At 39.5% G+C, this 26,205-nt stretch overlaps 1 protein-coding gene across 2 annotated transcripts in view; it reads right to left on the bottom strand.

The window, feature by feature from the left end:
* The window catches only part of LOC123367048 (CD2 associated protein), a 126,020-nt gene that overhangs the window by 35,798 nt on the left and 64,017 nt on the right, over positions 1-26,205 (bottom strand). For both annotated transcript variants that reach the window (XM_045011044.1, XM_045011045.1), the window contains 5 exons: positions 18,435-18,555; positions 14,743-14,930; positions 9,305-9,413; positions 3,504-3,598; positions 235-339 (listed from right to left, as the gene is read on the bottom strand). In XM_045011044.1, the coding sequence (XP_044866979.1) occupies positions 235-339; positions 3,504-3,598; positions 9,305-9,413; positions 14,743-14,930; positions 18,435-18,555 (618 nt within the window). The remainder of the gene's footprint in view (positions 1-234; positions 340-3,503; positions 3,599-9,304; positions 9,414-14,742; positions 14,931-18,434; positions 18,556-26,205) is intronic.

Here is a 26,205-nt window from a genome sequence, read left to right as displayed (position 1 = left end):
CCAGAATTGTACAAGTCTGTGCACTTGCCAATGAAGCTTTACAAAAATATTGACCTCCTACAGTAAAGAAACTTATTTGAAGATACAGTAAAAAAAATTGGCATCATAATATTAACATTGTTAAGTGGTATAATACATTACGTTGTTGTTGTTTTTTTTAATATCTGCATTTCTGGCAAAGGATCTGTGGCTTTTCTTTTGATTGTAAGAAAAGAAAAAACACTAAAAACTTACTGGAAAGTCCTTATCAGGCTCTTGTATTTGAACAGCAAAGTTGTCTGGGAAGATTCCTTCTTTACCGTTAAGCTCTCCTTTCCACCATCCTTGTTCTCCGGTATCCTAAAACAAATAATGGTACTTTTTATTTGAACAACATTACTTAACATTTACTCATTTTATGGAGCAAGTAGAGCTCCAGAAAAAAAGCATGCACAAGTATTCATTATATAGTACAAAAACCCATCTCTTTTTACCAGTGCTGTAAAATATCTCCTCAACTAAAAAAAAAAAAAATGCAGTGTTTTTCAAGAGGAAGCCTTATTAAATAGTTCAATTATATTCGGGAAGGAGCTGAGAGTAGATCAGGGTTTGACAATCAGAAAAAGAAATTTAGAGGTCCTGACTATCCAACGTGGTTTTTTATTATTTGATTTAAGACAAGGATTTAAACTCTTATGAATATCTATTTGAAAGGGATCTGTGAATGGAAGTAGAATAAAGAAATGTAGATATAAAAGAAACCTCCTAATGCATTGAACAAGTGTAGCCACTGTCTTGGAAGACAAATTATTTCTCAGACATTCACAGACCTCTTCCTTTTTTTGTATACATCTTGTTTGAATGATTTAATTTTATGAGAACTACTGGACTGAGAAAGGCAAGGGAGAAAAGTAATACGATCTGTATGGGAGGGGACAAGTTAAGAATACAGTAGAAAGACCCAGAGAAAGGTATTTTTGTTTCACAGAGTTCAGTGTGACAGCACATATTTTTGCAGGATTGAGGGCTTAATATGTTCAATCTTTTTTACAGGGTATTGCAACACCTTAATGCACTGAATCAAGTTGCTTAACATTATTTTAGTGATTCAATTTAAGGCTTTTCTTCCAACATTAATAGCTATCACCACTTTATACAGGTTGAATAAACTATTATTGAAAAGTGCTACTTTTGACAGTAACAACTGGCTCATTCCATCAACAGAAGATTGGGTCCTAGCATGCATATCCAATTCAGCATTCAGTTCAGAACAGCTGCTGAATCTCAGAACAAAAAATTCATAAACACACTGAGCTAAATGAAGGAGGCAGCAATACAAGAAACTAAATCCAAATTGACACCCTGCCAGTTTATAGACTCAAAATGTTTTTTTATCATTTCTCCCATTAAGTCTCGTTGTAAACTTCACATTATCCTCTGGAGTTTACTAATTTTGTTAATGCCAGGAACCCAGCAATTATGAGCTTTAGTACAGAAAGGCCCCAATCTTGCAATTGGATCTGAGTGGATACAAGGACCCTTATATATCTGATTCCATGGTCAGAGTCGAAGGGAGCCCGTTTATATTTAACACTGGATACAGGGGAATTTGGGGTGGGGTGGAGTGAGAGAGGTGGACACATCAGTTCCAAGCAACAATGGGAGGATAAAATTAGTACAAATTTTAAAATCTTGTTATGACTTGACTGTATCCTTATACAAACCGAGATCTAAACCTGATGAAAGAACTCCACCTTTACAAAACAAAATATAGTGCCATACTGTGTACGGCGCTTTGTAAGTAATATGCATCATCCTACAGGTTTTCAATAGCATTCCACTTATGGAGAAAACCAATGATGTATTTATCTGCACAAACAAAACTGCAGTTTTTCTGTTTTGAAAATGCAAAAACTACTTTAGGAGATGGCCACTGGCTCAGAAACTATTTTTGTCCCCATTACATTCGCTAATCTATAATTTTGCTTCCCTTTGTTTGGCAGGAAGACTGAAAAATAGAAAAGTTAATTACTCCAGCCCCTAGCTATGTTAACAGATATGACATTAAGTGCAGAAATTTAGATACGATCAAAAACTGGGATTGAGTTAGTTACTGTGATAAGTATTTTTAAGAAATCTAGACTTTGCAAGCAGTGTGGTCCAGTGGATAGAGATTGGACTGGGCTTAAGGACACTGGACTGGGTTCTATTCCTGACTCCACTACTGACCTGCTGTATGGCCTTGGATAAATCACTGTGTCTTTGTGTCCTTCTGCCTTCTTTTGCTGGTCTTGCCTACTTGGATAGTAAGCTCTTTGGGGCACGAATTATCTTAATCATCTGGTGCTTACGAAAACCTACCTAACTTCCAGGTCCTACTGCAATGCAAGCAAATAATGATAGCTACAACGATTTTCTTGTTTCATTAAAAACATGTTGGAATCTCTTAAAAGAAACCTCAAAATCCTTTTAAAGAAGCTTAGTTTATGTGTATTTATGCTCCTCACTGTATATTACTATGAACATGAAACTGGATTGTAGTTAATATGCTTCCAATTCCCCACCTAAGTCAATCCTCTAATATCCCACTTAGTAAAATATGATTAATATAAAAAGAAGATTATGTACTATAGATGAGGAAAATTAAGCAGTAACAGATGATTTCCAGCCCTTGTTTTAGATATTTTTTGCCTTTATTACAGCAGAACATTTATAAAATAGGTTAGGGATGCAACTGCTGCCTTTCAACACTGACTCTCTCTTTCATATCTAGCACAAATAAGTGAATATTCAGACAAAAGTTTATTCCTTTAAGTAGTGAGACAGATTGTCCACCATAAAGAAGTTTTGTTAATACTGACAATCATACTGACAATAATCCTTGCTTAAAATATATTTATAACATTAAATACTGCATGTCAACATTCCAATGCAAAATTCAACTGTTTCTTTAAAGAGAAATCAACTCACTACTACAACCCAGTCCACCACACCTGGAAATCTATGGGAGAAGTGCTTGCCAAATGAAAAGTGGTTAAAATCAATAAGGAAAGGACTTATTTTCATGCTTTTATGAGATTATGGCACAGCATATGGTTAACTTCCAGGACAAACTCTGATCTATTACCAAGATAAAATAATTTATCAGCATGCTGAACAAAACAGATTAACTGGAACAGATCTGGAAATGATGAGATCTACTGCTACTAAGGCCAGGTCTACACTATAAACTTACATTGGTATAACTACACTGCTCTGGGGTGTAAAAAAAATCTACACCCCTGAGCAATGTAGTTATACCAACCTAACCCCAGGTGTAGACAGCACTATGTTGGCAGGAGAGATACTGCCTCTCGTGGAGGTGGATTAACTGCACCAATGAGAAAAGCTCTCCCGTTGGCATAGTAGCATCTTCACTGAACCACTGCAGCTGTTACAATGCAGCATTTTAAGTGTAGGCCTGCCGTTTTATTCTGTACTTCAACTATATTCATGAAAACACTGAGTGATTAGTAAACCCTTACCTTACTTATTATCTGGATAATCTCGCCTTCTTTAAAACCAAGTTCATCTTCATTTGAACCATCAAAGGCAAATAAAGTCCTGCAATATTCCTTGACTGAAACAAAGCAAAATGGTTGCATTTGCACAATGTTCTAATGTGTTGTATGAATCCAGGTACATAAATAAAAGCTCAAAATTCTTGTCTTTCCTAGAAGGATAACTCAAAAAAGTCACAACTACTAGTGCAATCATCTTTTGATCTTATATAGTGACCATCTTCAGTATGTTTTACAAATGTCCAGTAGAACACGTCAAAAAGAAGACAGTAGTATAATGTTTATTCAATTCCCCCATTCTTATGGGTCATTTAGACATCAGAATTGAAGCTTTGCAACTAGAGTTGAACACATCCCTAGTTTTGTTTTTCAACATGGGTGTCTGGGAGAGATTTTCATTAGGGCTGTCAAGCAAATAAAGAAATTAATCGTGCAAATAAACGCGTTGTTAAACAATAATAGAATACTATATTTTTGGATGTTTTCCACACTTTCAAATATACTGATTTCAATTACAACATAGAATACAAAGTGTACAGTGCTCACCTTATTATTTTTGATTAAAAGTATTTGCACTGTAAAAAACCAAAAAATAGTATTTTGCAATTCACCTAATACAAGTACTGTAGTGCAATCTCTTTATTATGAAAGTTGAACTTACAAATGTAGAATTTTGTAAAAAAATGTACTCAAAAACAAAACAATGTCAAGTCCACTCAATCCTACTTCTTGTTCAACCAATCACTCAGACAAACAAGTTTTGTTTACATTTGCAGGAGATAATACTGCCGGCTTTTTGTTTACAATGTCACCTGAAAGTGAGAACAGGCGTTCTCATGGTACTGTTGTAGCGGGCGTTGCAAGATATTTACATGCTGTAAGAGTCATATGTCCTTTCATGCTTCAACCACCATTCCAGGGAACATGTCCATACTGAGGAAGGGTTTTGCTTGATAACAATCCAAAGCAGTGTAGACTGACACATGTTCATTTTCATTATCTGAGTCAGATGCCAGCAACAGACAGTTGATTTTCTTTTTTGGTGGTTCGGGTTCTGTAGTTTCCACCTCTGCGTGTTGCTCTTTTAAAGACTTCTGAAAGCATGCTCTACACCTCGTCCCGCTCAGATTTTGGAAGGTATTTCAGATTCTTAACCTTGGATTGAGTGCTGTAGCTATCTTTAGAAATCTCAAATTGGTACCTTCTTTGCATTTTGTAAGTGCAAGTGCTGGAGGAACCAACTAGGGTAGAGCTCTTCTCGACCTGCTGCTCACAAACAGGGAAGAATTAGTAGGGGAAGCAAAACTGGATGGGAACCTGGGAGGCAGTGACCATGGGATGGTCGAGTTCAGGATCCTGACACAAGAAAGAAAGGAGACCAGCAGAATATGGACCCTGCACTTCAGAAAAGCAGACTGACTCCCTCAGGGAACTGATGGGCAGGATCCCCTGGGAGAATAACATGAAGGGGAAAGGAGGCCAGGAGAGCTGGCTGTATTTTAAAGAATCCTTATTGAGACTGCAGGAAGAAACCATCCCAATGTGTAGAAAGAATAGTAAATATGGCAGGTGACCAGCTTGGCTTAACAGTGAAATCCTTGCTGATCTTAAACACAAAATAGAAGCTTACAAGAAGTGGAAGATTGGACAAATGACAGGGAGGAGTATAAAAATATTGCTCAGGAATGCAGGAGTGAAATCAGGAAGGCCAAATCACACTTGGAGTTGCGGCCAGCAAGGGATGTTAAGAGTAACAAGAAGGGTTTCTAGAGGTATGTTAGCAACAAGAACATGGTCAGGGGAAGTGTGGGCCCCTTACTGAATGGAGGAGGCAACCTAGTGACAGAGGATGTGGAAAAAGGTAATGTACTCAATGCTTTTTTGCCGCTGAATTCACGAACAAGGTCAGCTCCCAGACTACTGCACTGCGCAGCACAGTATGGGGAGGAGGTGACCAACCCTCTGTGGAGAAAGAAGTGGTTCAGAACTATTTAGAAAAGCTGGATGAGCACAAATCCATGGGGCCGGATGCAATGCATCCGAGAGTGCTAAAGAAGTTGGCGGATGTGCTTGCAGAGCCATTGGCCATTATCTCTGAAAACTCATGGCGATAGGGCAAGGTCCCGGATGACTGGAAAAAGGCTAATGTAGTGCCCATCTTTAATAACAGGAAGGAGGAGGATCCGGGGAACTACAAGCCAGTCATCCTCACCTTAGTCCTTGTATTGTTCTACTCTGGTAGAGCACAGCCATTGACTTAGAGACTCTGCTCAAAGAGCACCTGAGTGGTTGGTACATGGAACTTCCCCAGTGGAGGAAGAGAAGAAGAGAGAGGTAGACAAAGCCTGCTCTTAAAAGAGACAGACAGTCTCACTAAGCAAAGGGAGCCATTTCATTGCCAGAAAGAGAAAACAGAATCCCTCCCCCCCCCATCCCCATACACACACCAGGAGGAGTGGGGATGGTGGTGAGGGGGGAAGGCAGGAGGAATTTTGCCTTCACCGAGGACATTGACCAAACTGAAGGACTCTCAGGAGTAGTGATGAGTTTGAGGGAGGGATTTGGGTTCAGGTGTTTCTTGCTTTGCCTAGATCTGTCACTTTCCTGTGCTGTCCAAAATGTGCGTGTTTAAGAAGTTCCTTTGCAAAGTCTGTGTTCTTTTCTTTAACTCTCATTTGGTCCCTAATGAGTTAAACTATAAACCAGAGTACCCATGAAAGTGGAGTCTGGGGAAGAATGCATAGGTGACTGGAGAGGGTTGGGATGTCCTGTACTGGTCTCAGGGCCTAGGATATCTGGACTGCAGAGTTCCACATCCCAAAGAAGGGTGCCAGACAGGTTCTGCACCCATGGAGCATGCCCTAGAATCCCAGAGTTAGAGATCGTGACTGGACTCAGCAGCTTGAAAGCACATTGGATCCAAAAAGTTGGGTCCAATACAGCAAACCAGTAACCATTTATGGGGGTGGGGGGACCCAGTCAGGGCTGAAACACCACCTTCTATGTAGCCCAAGATCATCTTAATCTTGTCATTTTACTACAGAATTACCAGAGTGCAAAAATCCAAGAAGGTGATTTACAGAAAAATTCTCAACCACTTCTCCAGCACTTAATCTATTTAACAAGTTATTAACAGTATATTTAATGCAGGATCTTGGCATTTTAACTAGTCTTGATGGAGAAAACTGGCAGTAAATAAAGGTTATTTCTAATTAAACTGCAGTTTAAGATGGAAGATCATCCACAGATTCAGTACTACATTGCAGCAGCAGTGGTCATAGCTGTTATCCTTTGAAAGGTCTTAAATTTGATTACACTGAAAACAAACTAAAGTTGTGGTTTCTTCAGCAAAAAGATGTTTGTTTACTTATACTAATAACCAAAACAAACTACCAGAAGCAGATAAGAGACACTGAAATGAAGTCCTGATAATCTAAACATCTTGAGGAGATGTGTACTTATTTTATTTACTAATTAACTAAACATTGGCTGTTTACTTCCATGCCCACTTCCTCCACCTCCTCCTCAAAAGTAAGGATATTATTCTTAATATATTTTTGTAAGAATAAACCTATATAAATTGAGATATAGTTTTTAAAACAAATAAACAAGCCCTCCTCACAGGATATCGGATAACTCTTACATGACAAAATAAGACTAGCCATCTGGTTTTCATACTGCATTTATCATCTGGGTAACTGAGCATCTGTAATACGTTAGTCCCCACACCTTAGAGAGACCATCATTTAAGTACTTACTACAAATAAATCATATAAATCAACACAGCTGCTGAGGATCTGATTGAAATGTGCATGCTTTTAGCCAAAGGTCTTTTTCAGACTACAGAAAAGATTAAATAAAATGAAAATCAACACTCTCAGATGTGAATCCTCCATGTTGTTGGATTAATTTTATCTTTCGATGCACCATCCAAAATTTAAACATTAAAAACAAAATTTCATTGTGAAAATAGACTTCACAATGTAAACTGCTACACTGCTGGCCATTGAGTCTACAAGGCAGTGAGCTGGTATCTCTCCACCTTACCACTCTATTAGAAAGTTAGTTAACTTTTCATAGATTCTTCGATTCCAAGGCCAGAAAAGACCATTGTGATTGTCCAGTATGACCTCCTGCATAACACAGGACAGAGAACTTCCCCAAAACATTTCCTAGAGCAGATCTTTTAGAAAAATATCCCATCTTGACTTAAAAGTTCTCAATGATGGAAAATCCACCATGACCCTTGATAAATTGTTCCAACGGTTAATTACTCTCGCTGCTAAAAATTCCCCCTTATTTCCTATCTGAATTTGTCTAGCTTCAACTGCTAGCCACTGGATGGTGTTAGACCTTTCTCCGTTAGATTGAAGAACCCATCATCAAATATTTATTCCTCGTGTATATATTTACAGACCACAATCAAGTCACCCCTTAATCTTCTCTTCGTTAAAATAAATATATTGAGCTCCATGAATCCGTCACTATAAGGTAGCTTTCTAATCCTTTAATCATTCTCATGGTTCTTCTCTCAACCCTCTCCAATTTATTAACGTCCTACTTGAATTGTGGACACCAAAACTGGACACAGGATTCCAGCAATGGTCACACCAGTACCAAATATAAAGGTGAAATAAATTCTCTTCTACTCAAGATTCCATTTACGCATCCCAGAACAGCATTAGCAATTTTTTGTCTCAATGTTGCACTAGGAGTTCATGTTCAGTTGATTATTCACCATAATCCCTAAATCTTTTTCAGAGTCACTGTTTCCCAGGATAAAGTCCCCCATCATGCAAATATGGCTTGCAATTGGGCTTTTACCATTAGACCTATGTTGCTGTGAGGGGGGAGGGGAGGGAGAGGAGAAGAGCGGGGGAGAGAAGCACACCACACCCTATACCAACATAGCTCTGCTGGTAAAACTGTAAGCATAGGCCAGACACAGTGGTTTATTTCAATTTACTTCATTCTGAAAATGATTAAGCTAAACTAAATAGCCTGCCTCTTATTTTGATGTGTGTCTATGCACAAACTTGCACCACTTTAACTAAACTGATTTAAAAATACATCTTTAAGCAAACCAATGCCAAGAGGGACAAGACTCACAATAAAAGTCATAAAACATATTTAGTTAAATCAATACAAAGCCCTCTCTGGGTACTCTTATATCAGATAAAACAGGTTATATTGGTACAGGCACAATCTCAACATTTATTGATGCAAGCGAAACCTACAGAAGCCAGGGTTACACCAATATAAAAGTGTCTACACAGGATTTTGCATCTGTAGTTAAATCAGGGCAACTGTGTGTGTAGATGAGGCCTTATATTTTTAGGGACAGCTCCTATGTTAATTGGATTCCATCTGTAATTATATGAGCTGATACTTTGAATTTTAATACAGGTAGAAATGTGGGAAGTCACATAACCTCTACAGATGGATGGAAACTGAAGTCAAAGTGTGGGTAAACCCACCCTACTTCGTATTTGTAAGACACTTTGAAGCTGAAAAAGCATTTTGAAAGTGCTAAGTATATTTTTACTAAATAAAAATGTAAGGTCTTAAATCAGAACAAGTTATTTTATTGTATATTTCCATAACTACATATATCTTCATCGATAATAGATAATACTAGGATACTTAGTGTCCCGCCTCAGTGCAGGGGACTGGGTTAGATGACCTATCAAGGCCCCTTTCAGTCCTACACTTTCATGACTCTATGACTAGAAAATAAAACAGAGGCAAATATACATTAACCTTACCTTTTGGTTTGCTTTCAGTTTCTACTTTTGTTACATCTACTGCAGGTTCTGCTTTTGTTACACTAGGAAACTGGGTTAGTTTTGGTCCCGGTGGAAGGTTAGGTAGTGGCTAAACAAATGCAAGAGAAAAAAAAAGATACGCACAACAACTTATTAGAAAGGGAGAGTGCAAAATTATAAGCATTTTGTTTTGATTTGGCTATCAGACACCTTCTCATGATTTGACCATGTGAAATGGTGACAGCTCTCTTTTATAATTAGGTAATTAATTCCATAATAAGGGTGTCATTCATTCTTTGAGGCTGTCACATTACGTATTTAATTTAGTTAGGTTCTATAATTACAATACTAAGGCCACTGATGTAGCTGGAGTGAGAAAGCCAAGCAGCAATTCATCTTTTTCCATCAACACCATTGTGGGTGGGATTCAGTCCAGAAGACGGCTTAGGTGCTTATCAGATGGAGAAAGAGCAGACTACAGGACTCCACTGTTTATAGCATCAGTTTAAGGTGACAGAGCTGCTCGGCCTGACTTCTGCTCACTCCTAGTATCTGCCACAGCATCCAACCAAAGCGGATAAAAACATTAGTTGGATGTTTCTGTTAAAATGAACTCTGCAGACATTTAATTTGCCATCGATCTTGTGAGTTAACATCCCATTACGATAAGGTACCAGATTTCTCCTATCCAAGACATTATTTCAGGCTTACTGAGCCTGCAGACAGATTCAGACTGCTTAAATCACTTTCACACATTTTCTTCCCAATAGAACCAACCAGGAATTTTGATGAACCATTTTGTCAGAAAATGCTGATTCATTGAAGCTGAAACTTTTCATAGAAACATATCAGTTTTGGCAAAAATGTTCAGGAAAGGTTTCTTAGGTCCAGGATGGAATTTCAAAACCACATAGAGAGATCCTCACCCTAGTGGGCACTCATCTGTGGGAAAATCCAGGCAGAGCAGGGACTTGAACCTGAGTATCCCACATCCCAGGCAAGTGCCCTAACCTCCAGGCTCTTGGGTATACTGGGATGACTTCTCCCCCCACACACGCACACACATAACAAAAGGTCTCAGTTTCAATTCAATGAGGAAAAGGAAAAATAATTAAATCTCAAAATTTTTTGCAGAATGGGAAAACTTTTCTGACCAACTCTTCTTCACAATCATATCAGACAGACACTCAGATCCTGATCCTATAACCAATACTCACCTAAGTAATTCTACTGAAACTTCTCACATCAATAAGCACCACTCATGTGAGCAAGGGTCACTGGTCTTCCCCTTTCATTTATTAAAAACCAAATTTTGTAGAGCTTAAACAGGATCCAGATTAATACATATAAGCCAAACAGATCATATAACCACATAAGCATCCTTCACAAAAATGTAACAGTGCTATATAAAGGAATCACTCCACCTAGCACTGAAAACAAACCACCTCCAAGATTAAACTAGTTTAGCAGCACACAAATAGTTTTACAGGGAAAGTGCAGGAAATTATATCCAATTAAAAATGCACATGGAAGTAACCAGAATATAAATATCCCCAAGTTGGAATCTGGCCAAAGCATTGGAGTTAACTAAAGCTCATCCTGTATCTTGCAACACAGTGCACTGTCCAAAGCTACTTAGTGGATCTGAAACATATCACAGTGGTGTAAGTTTGGACTCTACCTTCCAATCCCAGTGTTCAAAGCCCTCATCTCATTCTAACATCTCCTAAAAATGCTTTTTTTTTTCCCAACTAGCAAGCACTACTGAATACTTTCCCACCACTCCACCAATACCATTAGAGATAGTGAGTCACATTAGCACAATTTTTTTTAAAAATCACATTTTACTGAAGTCTTCATTAAAATTAATTCCCTGCTCTGGGTCAGCCAGTACTCGTCTTTTCTGTGTCGTAGATTGCAAAAGTTCTTTGGAGCAGAGAAAATCTCCATAAATGCATCTCTTATAAAAGTGTCAAATTCTGGCTAGCACTTGATTATTATTTTTTAACGGGTACGTTAAATATAATTGCAGCTTCAAACGGTTTATTTCACAGCTTTTAAATTTTTCAGAATATTTTCTCACTTCACTTCCTTGCTTTGTCTTACTGATTGAGAGAGAATCCAACAGTTTACAGGATAAGCCTATTAAGTGAATAAAAAAGACATTTTTGCTTCCATCACATATTTGGGTATTGCTATACACTAAACTCACACAGTATAAAGTCTGCTCATCCATTAGAATCTAAATCATACAAATATATCTTGGATAAGATAACTGTACTCCATCACATCTGTCAGAAAGAAAATAGGTGAATCCCAGACACTTCTAAAGAACGAATTTCTCACTATAAGAAAGTGATCAGTTCCACTTACATCACTCTCTGAAATTCCAGCTATGATAATATTTACATTAACATTGTAATGGCTTACAATATCTCTAACTAAGAGAAAAGAGATCAGACAAAAATGCATTTAGCCAGTTTTAAAAAGTCTATTTAAATACTTATGTAGCATGGGCAGCACAGCATGGGGAGGAGGTGACCAGCCCTCTGTGGAGAAAGAAGTGGTTGAAGACTGTTTAGAAAAGCTGGACGAGCACAAGTCCATGGGGCTGGATGCACTGCATCCGAGGGTGCTAAAGGAGTTGGCGGATGTGATTGCAAAGCCAGTGGCCATTATCTTTGAAAACTCATGGTGATCGGGTAAGATCCCGGATGACTGGAAAAAGGCTAATGTAGAGCCCATCTTTAAAAAAGGGAAGGAGGAGGATCCAGGAAACTACAGGCCAGTCAGTCTCACCTCAGTCCCTGGAAAAATCATGGAGCAGGTCCTCAAGGAAACCATTTTGAAGCACTTAGAGGAGAGGAAAGTGATCAGGAACAGTCAGCATGGATTCACCAAGGGCAAGTCATGCCTTACTAACCTAATTGCCTTCTATGAGGAAATAACTGGATCTGTGGATGAGGGGAATGCAGTGGATGTGTTATTCCTTGACTTTAGCAAAGTTTTTGATACGGTCTCCCACAGTATTCTTGCTGGCAAGTTAAAGAAATATGGGCTGGATGAATGGACTATAAAGTGGATAGTAAGCTGGCTAGATCGTCGGGCTCAACGGGTAGTGATCAATGGCTCCGTGTCTAGTTGGCAGCCGGATCAAGCGGAGTGCCCCAAGGGTCGGTCTGTTCAATATCTTCATTAATGATCTGGAGGATGGCGTGGATTGCACCCTCTGCAAATTTACAGATGACACTAAACTGGGAGGAGTGGTAGATACGCTGGAGGGTAGGGATAGGATACAGAGGGACCTAGACAAATTAGAGGACTGGGCCAAAAGAAATCTGATTAGGTTCAACAAGGACAAGTGCAGAGTCCTGCACTTCGGAAGGAAGAATCCCATGCACTGCTACAGACTAGGGACCAAATGGCTAGGCAGCAGTTCTGCAGAAAAGGAGCTACGGGTTACGCTGGATGAGAAGATGGATATGAGTCAACCTTGATATTCTATGATTCTATGTTTTAAACAGGTTTATAAAACCTTCCAGGTAAATATCAGAGACAAAACAATCATTACAACAGTAAGCTTTTGTTTACAAATCAGATCTTTCTATTTAAACTTATAATTTTGTGGTTGTTACTTTTGTCTTTATTTCAGCCCATTGTGCTTAGATATTTCAAGAGTTTAAGAACCATGCATTTGCCCAGGACACTGTTTCAAATGCTAAGCAGAGAGATTTTCTTCAGCCTCTCAGAACTGATGAACAGTGGTGGAAGTCTCAATCAAATCATACCAAAATAAATTCCACACCAAAATAACTATGCATATTCCCTTACCCCCTGCCAATGCCCTACCAAACTGAACTGAGTTACAAGATCAGGCACTTCTATGCATCTTCTCTCATAATACAAGGAAAAAAGGGAGGGTAAGATGAAAATATAAAAGCAGCAGGAATGGCAAACTGATTTAAAAAAAACCTTGGTTTTTATTTACACAATACACAGGTAGTCTCTGGAACTCTCGGTCACCGGGTAACATCAAAGCCAAGAACCCAATAGGATCCATAAAAAGGACTGGACATTTATATTTATAAATAAAATTACTACCCACAATCTTTAAGTACCTCAAAATATTTAACATATTTATCGTCACCCATGTCTTGTGTCACACCCATATAAGATGGTGAAATATTATCACCATTTTACAGGTGGGAAACTGTGGTAGAGAAAGACTAAAGGATTTGCCCAAAGTCATAGGAAGCCTGTGGCAGAGCAGAGCTTTTAACCTAGGTCTGAAGAGTTCAATGCTAGCACACTAGGCACTGGACACTCCTTCCTCTACAATGAAGATGTAAAAAATTAGTAACAATTTAAAATTTTGGCAGGGATATCTACACGCACAAGTCAGGGCATAAGACAGGACACTGGACTAGAGGGCTCACTAGCCTGATCAGATAAGGCAATGTTTTTTTATGAACAATGTTAAGGCTGCAATACCTGTAACGTAATGAGATATAAAAAAGTTTGAACTGTACAAAAAATTGGTTGGAGAGCAAAAATAAATATTTTCCATTGTGCACTGTAACCGGATGTTTAGTCCAACATTAACTGCAGTTTTCCCCCTTTCAGTACACTACTGTCTATTACTACAGTAATCAAACCAAATAAGATAGAAGAATCAATCCTGAGCTCTGGTTGTTTCTGAATCAATTTATTTATTTTTTTAATATAAATTACAAGATTAATGCACTTCTGCACTTCTTGGTTGCATCAGAAGCAGAAGTACAAAAATCTCATGAGTAAGAATATTTTCATTATTTCTACTACTGAAATCAGGAAGTCTCAAAAAACTCCTGTTCTTGTGAAAATACAAGATCAAACAGGTTCAAATAAAGTACAGATAAGCACTGAAACTCTTTACATTCACTCATGACTACTTTGGGCAGAGTTGTACCATTAGTGGGGTAAGGAGGGGGATATAGATATAGATATAGATATGTGTGTGTGTAATACTAATAAGATAATTATCTGGTTTAGAAGGTACCATTTTCTTTGTCGTCTCTTCTGTTGCCTTGTGACAACATAGTGATCATTTTGAATGGATGGTATCCATCACTTTTGTTTTGTGTTTTGAAGCTTACTTGAAATATATATTAATTTTCAAAAAGCACAGGACAGGTGTGAATTCCCTTTTTTATTTCTGCAATACACTGATACTCTGCTTTTCTGTATCTCAATTTCCCGCTTTGTGAAATGGGGATGTTACACGACTTCATGGAAGTGTTGAGAGATCTAATGCATTTATATCTGTAAGATCCTAGGACAGAAGGTGCTCTAATTACCAGGGTTGGTTGTTTTTTTTTTTAATTAAAGATATTAACAATATGGTTTTAATTTGGATTCTCAAGCCAAGACAGCATGCTCAAATACGGGCTACCACAAACCTTATCTTGCTTTTTCTCCTCTGAATCATTACTGGGAAATCTTGTTTTAAGTTTCACTGAACCTTCTTTAAAGATATCTCCAAACCCAACTCCTCGGATTTTCTTTGGCTGTGCTATTGGTCCAGCTCCAGGTTCATTTTCATTCCCTGGAGAGGCCAGAGGTGAGGGAGAGCCAGTGACAAGAGACTCTGAAAAATTGAGAGAAAATGGTTTTAATGTATAAATTAATAAATGCCAACATTACTATTAATCAGGCAGTCTGGAAATCAAATCAGAAAATTGTTCCTTTGTATAAATGTTTGTGTACACTGGTCTTACCCAACAGTCCTTAGAATTGCAGTTCCATCCTTAAGTTCACACATTTCCTGCTAGCTAGCTATTTAGAAAGACTCTACGTCTAAGAAGCATTTCAAGGAAGTTTACAATGACACTATTTCTGCACCAAATGTGTATTGGTAGCCCTTAGCCGCCATCAAGAAATCAGATCACTGATTTTTGGCCTGATTTCTCAAACATCAGCCAGGAAGGCAATGAGACCTGTTATCTTCATTAGCTGTACATTTTTCACCAGCTCTGAGAAATATGCTCCTGCTTTGACCTAGTATTTTTATTTCAACATGGTGTAACAAAGTTTGCATGCACTACTGCTTTCAGCAACAGTAGCTACTCAACTCGGAAGTACTGCAGAACACCTCAGTTAATTCTTCCATGTTTGGACAGCCAGAACCAAAGAGCAATTGTGGCCTTATTAAACATTTAAAGAAAGGATGTTTTCCATCAAAGCTACTAAATTAAACTGTCCCAAGCCTTCAAACAACTGAAATCAATTTCACTTTAATTATTACTGTTATTTTTAAAGAGTTAATTATGAACAGGTTAAAAAAGTATCTAAATTCTATTTTTATGTTACTTTTCAACCAGATGTAGTTGTCCAACTTTAATCACTGTCACATGGTGCACTATTTACAACTGATAAAAAAAAGTTTGAAAAATGGTATTAAGGGAACGGGGTGGCTTGTTTGTGAATAATGAATGTCACTACAGTTGCATGCAGCTGATGGTCAGGAATTCAGGACCTAGGACAGGGGTGAGCAAACTTTTTGGCCTGAGGGTATTGAAATTTCATGGCGGGCCATGAATGCTCACAAAATTGGGGTTGGGGTGTGAAAGGGGGTGAGGGCTTTGGCTGGGGGTGTGGGATCGGGGGTGGGGCCAGAAATGAGGAGTTCAGGGTGTGGGTGGGTACTCCGGGGTGGGATCCAAGGGTTCTGAGGATGGGAGGGGGATCAGGGCTGGGGCAGAGGTGTGGGAGGGTGTCAGGGGTGCAGGCTCTGGGCGGCGCTTACCTCAAACAGCTCTCAGAAGCAGCTGCATGTCCCAACTCCGGTTCATACGCAGAGGCCCGGCCAGGAGGCTCTGCACACCACCTCATCCGCAGGTGCCGCCCCTGCAGCTCCCATTGGCTGTGTTTCCTGGCCAATGGGAGCTGTGGGGGCAGCACTTGGGGCGGGGGCAGCATGCGGAGCCCCCGGCTGCCCCTATGCATAGGAGCCGGAAGGGGGACATCCCACTGCTTTCAGGAGCCGTGTGGAGTGGGGCAAGCCCCTGACTCCACTCCCCAGCTGGAGTGCCGGAATGGGGCAAGTCCTGGACCCCAATCCCCAGTGGGAGCTCAAGGGCCAGATAGGGCCCCCAGGCCATAGTTTGCCCATCTCTGACCAAGGAGCTGCTTGAAAATGTTTTAGCTTAAAAGACTCCCACACTAGTATTTACAGGTAAACTGGCTTTCCACCTGCAGTATGCATGGACAAAATAAAAGTAATTTGCAACTTAAAACTCCAATTATTTATCAAACTCAAAATACCTTTTCATATCATTTAACTTTAGCCCTTAAACTCAAGCTCTTTCTAGGCTATCAACTCCTTGGAACTGCTGTGTCCCGTTTCTGATGAAACACAAGTATACACCTACTCCCCCTTCCCGCAGCTGTGATGAGATAACAACTGGTCATATGGGCCTTAATCTTCTCCCTACCTTCCTTTAAGCATATTACTCTTTGTGCATCTATGAGGGAAATACCCATCTACGAAAGCCACTCCCCTCCACCTCTTCTTCCCACTGATAAGAAGCCTCTAGGCTACAAGATGCACGTTGGTCTTTAAAGGATCACATCCTTATCGGGGGCTTACTCAATTGTTGCTGTCTCTGGCAAATAGAGAAGAAAAAAAATAATGCTGCTCAAAATATAATGCATGGTAGCTATTGGGAACTTGATTTTCAAAAGTGCTGAGCACCTGCAACTCCATGTGCAGTTACATGTTCAGCATTTCTGAAAAGAATAGGTCCTTAATAGCTACCACCAGAAAATAGGCTTTCATTGCAAGTTATGCAGAGCACTATGTTTGGAAGTGAAAATAATAATTTTACAGGGCAAACACTGGATTTGTAAGTTTACCAGCTATTTTTAAACCAAGTAGTGTTTAGTCCTGATTCACAGAACAGCTGCTAAACTAATTCCTGAACTGCTCAAATAGTTCACACTTTGTTCCTGCTTCTAATAACTTTTCCAGCACTGATACAAAACATTCCTCACATTAGCGTATTCTCTCTTCCAACTCTAAGCACCACCTTGCCAGAAACTAAAAGTTCCGAGCCCCTTGCAACTAAAGTACAGTCTACTGAATTTTTTGCAATACTCTTTTTCCTGATCACTATGTAGCTGTCAAAAGAAAACAGGTCTTAAGATCAACTTTTAGTATTGATTTGTTCACTTTGCATATCACTGTGGACAATGTTCTATATGAGCAACACCACAGTAGCAAGTTTCTCTTCTTCAAACTGTAACGCCTTCTCTAAATTACAGTTTACAGAAACTAGATTAAGTCATTGCATTTCTTATAAACCATACATTTGCTTGCAGTCCTATCAACATTATGATGCTTTTAAGCTATTACAATCTGCTTCTGCCATTCTCCTGGCCATGCACCCATAACCGCAAAGGATTCCACTATCTGGATTGAAATCTGATGTAATCCTAAAGTGATCTGAGTTAATAGTTGCTAAGCTTGTAATATTAAAATGGGAAATTCATCAAGGACACAAGACACGGCATAATGGGGATGTATCATACATTACAGCTAATGGTGATCAGAGAATCCAGCATCCCCTCCTCCTAAAATTCAACACTCCATGTGAAGTATTGCAAATTTACTGATACGTTTATATTGCTTTAGGCCTATTACCAAATCCATTCAGGTTAAACCCCTAGTGCTAGCTGGCAGTGTCATGGCTATCAGAATGGGGTGAAAAAAATAAAAAACCCAAATACTTACTTCTTGATATGAATGAATTATAATTTTGGTCCCAATCTTAAAACTTAACTCTATGCATATGAATACTCCTATTATTGTTGAAGTTACACACCTGAATAAGTGTTTGCAAGATCAGGGCCTTAACCTTAATTTTGTGATGGGAGACAAAAGGAAAAATGTTATGTAACTACATTTTTGTGAGGGTCTCTCAAATTATTTCTGTATTGCCAGTGTTCTACTTGCTTTACAAAGGCATAGTCCCTGCCCTCACAATCTATATAACTTTTTTTTCACTATTGTTGTACCTTTCCAAAACTAAATTCTTGATATAAGTAACTGTGATAAGGGTACTGTATTCTAGATAATATGATTGATTATTACCTGTGTCCTCTGGGACTTCTTGTGTTTCCCCATCATCTGTCCATTCTAATTCTTTTACGAAGTTTGAAGGAAATAATCCTGACTTGCCATTTAGTGTTCCACTCCACCAGCCTTCTTCTACCTGTAAAAAGAGAGATTTCCCATGTTAGTAATAAAGCAAAGAGAAACAAACTCACTGATACTGCAATAAATAATTATGGTAGTGTAGTTAAGAGTAAGAATTCAAATAATTGCACCACAAGACACTATACCTACACAATATGAAGCTAGCAAATACTTTGAAAAAGTTCAAAACTTCAACAAAATTTAAAATGAAGAAAATCATGACTGATACAATGGCAGCCACATCTCAAGAAATATGTTTTATCACTACTTTTCTCTACACAGCAATTATTCTACAGCATATGAGGGACCCTCATTACTTACTCCTATTTTGAGTGGCAAAGATAATTGAAACTAATTACCAGTGGACAGATCTCTTTTTCCTCTCTTTCCCAAGTAGAATTCTACAGGCATGCCGCTGCCCAATAATCAAGTGATCCACATTTAATGGGAAGGAAAAATATTAAACTGGTTGTAAAATAATGTATACCAATTTTTACTATTTTGCCATTGGAGATGATAAGTCCTGCTTAGGAGTTAAAGCCATTGGGACGCCATGGTGAACTTTAATCTCCCGATTCTTGGTGTTAGTTATTCCATGACACTCCTTCAGATGAAGTATTTTTAAACCATTAAGGAAACTATATAATTTAAAGCAGAACTAAAAACAGTCTGACATGCCTAGATGATAAAGAAAAGTGTGTGGGGGGGGGGAATAACCTGCTGGCACTGTATAAGAGACATGCTATCAAAATCATTTTAAAATCATTTTCAGAACCATAATATAAAGTACACAATCCACTCTTTTTAAATGAATGCCAGTTAAATATACTCCAAAAGTTGCAGTTTATTATTGTTTTACTTTGTGGTTTGAAGATTTGTTTTACATACAGAGGACAAAAAGTTACAGGAAAACATACTGAGAAGTTGTTTACATGGTCTGTTTTAGTCTCATATTTTAGGTTTCTGTGCCAGACCCAGGGCATGCTTTTTAAATGAAAGTTCATTTTCTTCATTTGAGTGGAAAGATTTACTGTTTGAATGTTGGAGGAAACGTTTTTATGGTCAGGATTGTTTTTCTGACCAAAGACATCCTGGTTCTTGAATACGATTGCCCGATGAGAAGGTGACTATTTTTGGGTAGTCAATGTTAGGCTTTTTCCCCTGTCACTGATCTGCACTTAAAATTCTGTAGTTGCTGATCTGGTTTTAAAAATACCGGATCCACTGATTGGCACAATCTATATGGGACGGAAATAAAAACTGGTGTACTAAGCCTGCTTATAAATGCTCCCAAATAGCAAAAGAAAGGAACTGTTTGCCCAGTTATCACAGTTTGCCAGTTTCCTTCTCTGGCCCCATTCAGCTTTTTGCACCCCAAACTGTACTTCAAAAAGAAGGTGATAAAACTAGCCATGTGTGCTATTCCTAAAGTTCAGCACTGAGTATGGTATCACTGGGAAGGTTCTTCAAGTACAGTATCACCTTGGAGGTTCTTTGAGATATGTGATCCCTTTCCATATTTCACTGTGGGTATGCACATGCTCCATGCACCCCCAGGAGAAATCTTGATCTGCGGCATGCCTCCTCGCTTTCTTTATGTCTCCAGCTGAGGAGATACAGGGCAGAGCAGACAGACCACCTCTCCAGATCCTCCTCCTCTATTGTGGATCCAGGAATGATTTGAAGCAGAGGAGAAGGAGTACAAGTAGACGAATACAGATAGGAATCATACAACTTGAAGAATCTCCAATTATTAAAAGTAACTAACTTGCTCTTCCTCATGGAGTGCTGGTCACTATGTATATTCCACTGTGGGTGACTGACCAGCAGTGCTCAAGTAGGAGGAAGGTGCCAGGATACAAGAGGCAGAACAGTTTGAAGGCCCACCATTCCAAAGGATGCATCAGCGGAGGAGTCCTGTACTAAAGAATAATGTCTTGCAAATGTGCGGATGAAACTCCACATAGCTGCTTTGCAAATGTCAAGTAGAGGTATTTCCTGAAGCAATGCCATTGATGTTGCTTGTGCTCTTGTAGAATGAGCCTGCACCCATTGAAGCAGAGGAAGATGAGAGAGCTCATAGAATGAGATACAACTTGAGATCTATTTAGGGATCCTCAGAGGATAGAGCTTGACCTCAAACTCTTTTTCTGACTGGATTTGTCCTTTGCAGATAAAAGACTACGGCTTCACGCTTCAAGGGAATGAAGTCTCCTCTTCTTCAGATGCAAGTGGTTTTGGGGGGGAAAAAAACACAGGTAAGTGAATTGACTGGTTCAGGTGAAACTCTGAAACGAGTTTGGCTGTGAACTTAGGATGTAAATGCAATGAGACATGGAATATGGCATACGACAGATCTGTCATCAGTGCTCTGAGCTTGCCCACCCTCCTGCCTAAGGTGATGGCCACTAGGAATGCAACCTTCACAAGCAGGAAAGACATGGAACATGTAGCCACTGATTAGAATGGAGAGTCAGCACTGAAAAAAACAAGGTTTAAGTCCCACTGAGGAGTAGGTTTCCTTACTGGAGGACAGATTCTGATTAGACTCTTCCAGACTCGGGTAGTCAGTGAGTGAGTGAAAACTGAATAACCATGTGAAGTTGGGTGGTACATACTGACTGCTGCCAGGTAAACCCCAAAAGAGTTCATGGGAAAACCCACTGTTTTCAGGGAAATAAAATAGTCCAGAATAAGGGGAATACCTGCAGCTTCTGGGAATATATACATTTCTGTTGCACCCAGAGAAACTTTCCATTTGGCTAATACCTGGCCTACACTAGAAAATTAAGTCGGCATAACTACATCGCTCACGGGTGTGAAAAATCCATACTTGTGAGTGGTATAGTTAAGCAGACCTAAGTCCCTGTGCAGACAGTGCTAGGTTGATGGAATAAATCTTCCGTCAACCTAGCTACTGCCTCTCAGGAAGATGGATTACTTAGGCTAAGAGAATCTGGCATAGGCAGTGGTAAGCTGGAGCCAGTTCACGCGAACCGGCTGTTAAATTTAGAAGCCGGTTTAGAACCTGTTGTTAAAGGGGAGGTCAAACTCTGGCCCGCGGGACCGTCCTGTCCGGCCCGCCTGAGCTCCCGGCTGGGGAGGCTCCCCCGGCCCCTTCCCCGCCTTCCCCTCTCTCGCAGAGCCTCAGCATGCTGCGCCGCCAGCGCTCTGGACTGCTCCTGGGCAGCTCTGCCGTTCCTGCTGCTTTGAGAGGCATGGTAAGGGGGTGGGGCTGTGAGCTCCAGCAGGCCGCACGGCATCCATACACGCTGCCCTGAGCAGCATGGTCAGGGGGCCGGGCCGGGGCTATGAGGAGAGGTTGGATAAGGGGCAAGGAGTGGTTGGAGAGGGCAGAGGTTCTGGGGGGGGCAGTCAGGGGATGGGGAGTGGGGCGGAGGTTAGGTAGGCATGGGCATTCCAGGGGTCTGTTGGGGAAGTCAGGGGACAGGGAGCGGGGCGAGTTGGGTAGGGGGTGGGACCCTAGGGGGCAGTTAGGGTGGGGGGGTCTCGGGCTTGTACTCACCAGGCCACTCTTAATAACCGGTTCCCTACCGGGAACCCGGCGGCACTGAAGAACCCACTGCCCAAGTGCCACCGAAAACCCGGAGCAAGTGAAGGACCCACCGCCTAAGTCTCAGAAGGGAACCAGTTATTAACATTCTGACAGCTCATCACTGGGCATAGGTAGTGTCTACACACTGTTATGCTGTCTTCAACAATGAAAAAACTGGCTTTTGAAATGAGATGCGTGATTCTGGAAAGAAATTCAATTAGCAATTTGAATTCCACCATGTGGAAAAAAATAGCTGTACTTGCTTTGATAAGATACTAAATAGCTATGGACTTTGGCATTATCTAATCTTAAAACTTTACCTGTTCAAAACTCTGCCTTCCATTTCATATAATCTTTTTCTGTTCTGACATGAAATTAATACCCAGTTTACAAAAAGAGTTATTTACAGTTTCAACTCAATCACTGCATTTTGTAAGTGATACAGCATGAAACAGTTTAGAAGACAGTTCTAAATAGTATATATAGTATATACATTTGTGACCAACAAAATGTATATATAGTATATACATTTGTGACCAACAAAATTGATTTAAAATAGATACCATTATTTCTGGACGTGTGGAACATTAGAAAAGCAACTTCAAAGGCAAAAAGTGTTTCATTAGATCATGAGATAATCCCTTCCATTTTTTCAGATTCTTAAAAAAAACCCACCACCTATCGGATATTGATATCACCTATAGGAATGCTGCCCAAAACTCCCCAAGAGCCTTGGGTGTACAGAAATGTGAACTCCATGCTTAATTTCCTGCTAAGATCACCTCTTCTTTTCTTAGCAAAGGGGTGGTATAACAACATGAACAGAATACTCTTCTTTCCTGGTTAAATTCCTGCCTCTGCCAGGTACAGAATTATAACCCAACAACCTGATGTGTGGTTAAATCAGGTACATTTTACAAGAATTATAGCCCTCAGAAGCCAAACTTTCAGCGTCCAAACATCTAACTTGTCAGCATATCTCCCTGATCTACAGAATCTATGTAAACTGACTCCCAATTATCCAAGCCTATTTTTTTTTAATCACACAAGCAATTTGGATATTTGGAATTCTACTGCATTACACTTGCATGTAATAGGTTCAGTACTGACCACAAGAGGGAGTTGCACTACTAACTACATTCACTAAACACCATCTGTACATAGTGGTCACTAGGGAAGTTGCATAGAAACACTCAAACATAACCACTGCAACAAAAAATGGGATAAAAATTGTGATTTTCAGATGCCTAAACAGAGGAGAAACTGACCCAGGTAAGCAAACTCACTCCCAACCTTCAGTCAAAAAGAATCCAGTTCTGCAGCTAACAAACACTTACCAATTGTAAGCTTGAATATTGTTCTAACGCTGATGTTACATAATTTAAATCAAATGACCCACTGGCCAGACATTTATAACTATCAGCTGTAAATGAAAGATAGATACATGAATGTTGGTCTATATCTGTCTTCTCTTCAAGGCAGGGACTGTTTTAATCTGTGTATGTACACTCCTGGCTGAGGTCTGTAGCTGCTGCAGCTATAGAATATACATTATGTAGCAGCAGCAGCAGCAAATATAGTAGCAGAAGTAATAAATATTACTACAAAGAAGGTCCCAGTCAATTAATTTACCATCTATTTCTGCTTAGATTCTAAACGGCTTGGGGCAAGGACTGTCTTTTGGTTCTGTTTGTATAGAACCTAGCACAACGGGATCATGGTACAAGCTGGGGCTCCTAAGCACTATGGTTATACAAATCAAATAATAATAATGATGATGATGAGCAGGGGTAATGAACAGTAACAAAGAAAAGACTGAAGAAACAAAGGGCTAACAGAAAGATTATACAGTTACTCAGGTTAGTCTATGCATTTTAAATATTAAAACAAATGCTTTTTAAACTGAACTAATTATTGAACCTCTTCTGACAGCCACTGGGAAGAGACATCTCTTGAGGGATTCAATCTGGCATAGTTTATTATTTTTCTAACACAGACAAGCACGTTCATAGAATTCTCTCAAGCCTGAGAGAGAAGGGAATTACGTTATTGTCATTTATATAATATTCTCTGCCTCAAGATTTACCAAGGAGCACTTTGGTCCCTCACTGAAATCAGCAACCTATAAGGCAAGCCACATTGGGTATGTTTTCTGTTTTGTAATGGTTTCCTGGCATTGTTCACATTCCTGGTCTTGCATACGGTTGTGTGTCTAAACAGCACCAATTCCCCCCTTTGTCAGCTTTATCCTAAATGACACTAGAATTATCATCATGACAGCAGCTCTACAGAAGTGTCCTGCTGTATGATTGGTGGAATGCAGATTATCAGCTACTATACCGTTTTTCTAGATACAGGGAGTCCTCAGATTTACGACGCCCAACTTACGTTGGACGCCACTTACGTTGCTTTTCAATTGACTGCCTGTTTCACCCCTATGACATTGTTTCACCCTTACGATGCTAGATTTGCATAAAGTTGCTTGAAATCACTTCCTGGTTGCATTATAGTGGAATGGAGCTGGAAGGGGTCGCTTCTGATTGGCTTCGAGGCAGCAGGGTAGCTTGTTGCCAGGTATGGTTGCTACTTATTTTTGATTGGCTCCCGGTCCCGGGCTCAGCCAATCAGAAAGCTTGAACTGAATGGCTGAGACTCAGCATGTGTGCCCTTCTCCCTGGTTTTCTGAGCAGCATATGTGAGTTTATATGATTATTTGAATGCTGTTTACAAAATACAGTGTACAGTAAATACATTGATGTTACAACATTTGTCATCTATAATTCATTTAGTACAAACATCTGGGTTACTGTGGTGAAAATAGCGTATCAAACCTTGGTTCAGGAGCCAATCCCCAATTCATACCATTGATTCCTATGGGAAAAGCAGTTTCGACTTACAATGCAATTTTCAGGAACGAATTGTGTCGTAAATCGGAGGACTCCCTGTATTGAACTCTTGAGAGGATCCAGAAAAAAGTCAAAAATGTTACTAACATTAGTCCCTGCAACAGCCACCACATTTACAGGATCACTCCTCCCAGCACACCAGCGTCATTAAGTCACTTGGAAACCAGATGGAGAAGGACAGTGACAATGCCTGCATCTATATCAAACATATACACTACTACATTTGAAGAAACACAGCTGAAGGATGCCAGGAATGAAAAATAGCATCAGGTAACTTGTTTAAATATTGTCTTAGATCTTTTACATTCCGTAAGGCTGCTTGGTATGCATTGCATCATGGGATACAAAGAATTCAGATCTTGGCGTTAAAGGTTTCGGAATGGCAATTTCTTAAACATTTTACTATTAATGTAAATAAAAACTGCCTTTTGAATGAGCAATATTCTCTATCTGTGTGGATAAAGAACTTATCACTATTATACCTAAGCATTAACTACGCATTAAAAATATGAGATTTGCCTGGAGGAGTAAAAAAAAAAAACCTACTTATGTATTGTGATTTTAGAAGTCATCTTTAAGCCATAATCTGCAAAAGCACTTGCTCTATTTATTAAAAATTATGAAAACAAATTCTACAGGTCAATGAGGCTTAACCCTAAACATCTGAAATTATGAGGATTGCTCTGTGCTCCGGATATACAAGGCCCTTTTTTGCAACATGTATTATTCTGGGGAGGATATCAGCTCCCCTTAATAGGTCACACTTATCTGAAGAGCTGGAGCCAACTCAAACTGCATATTAAAAAAAACCAAAAAAAACCCCCACAATAAAACACTGCTGGTTTCCATGTAGCTAATGATATTGTCCCCCATTATAATACAGTATCTGAGAGCCTCCCAAATGCTTAAAAATAGAAAGAATAATAAATCTCTCTTCCCTCCTTTGTAGCCTTTAGGAGAAATAGCTAGAAAAACATGCAGATTTGAGACAGTTGAGCTGAAGAATAAGTTTTGCACCTCACTCTGAAAATGGCTTTCTGGGGTCATGCTTACCTTTTCCATAGGTTCCATACTACAGTTCCTGTGAAAGTTCCTTCTTTCCACACTCACAAGCCACCCCACTACAGGTTGAAAGTTTGACTGAGAAAAGCAGCTGTCATGGGAGGATATGGTTGAGCTTTCAGGTAGGTAGGGACAATGTCAT

The sequence above is a fragment of the Mauremys mutica genome, chromosome 3 (genome assembly GCF_020497125.1).
Source record: "Mauremys mutica isolate MM-2020 ecotype Southern chromosome 3, ASM2049712v1, whole genome shotgun sequence".
Lineage (NCBI taxonomy): Eukaryota > Metazoa > Chordata > Testudines > Geoemydidae > Mauremys > Mauremys mutica.
Note: the sequence above shows the minus strand (reverse complement) of the source record. Positions and strands in the feature narration are given on the sequence as shown.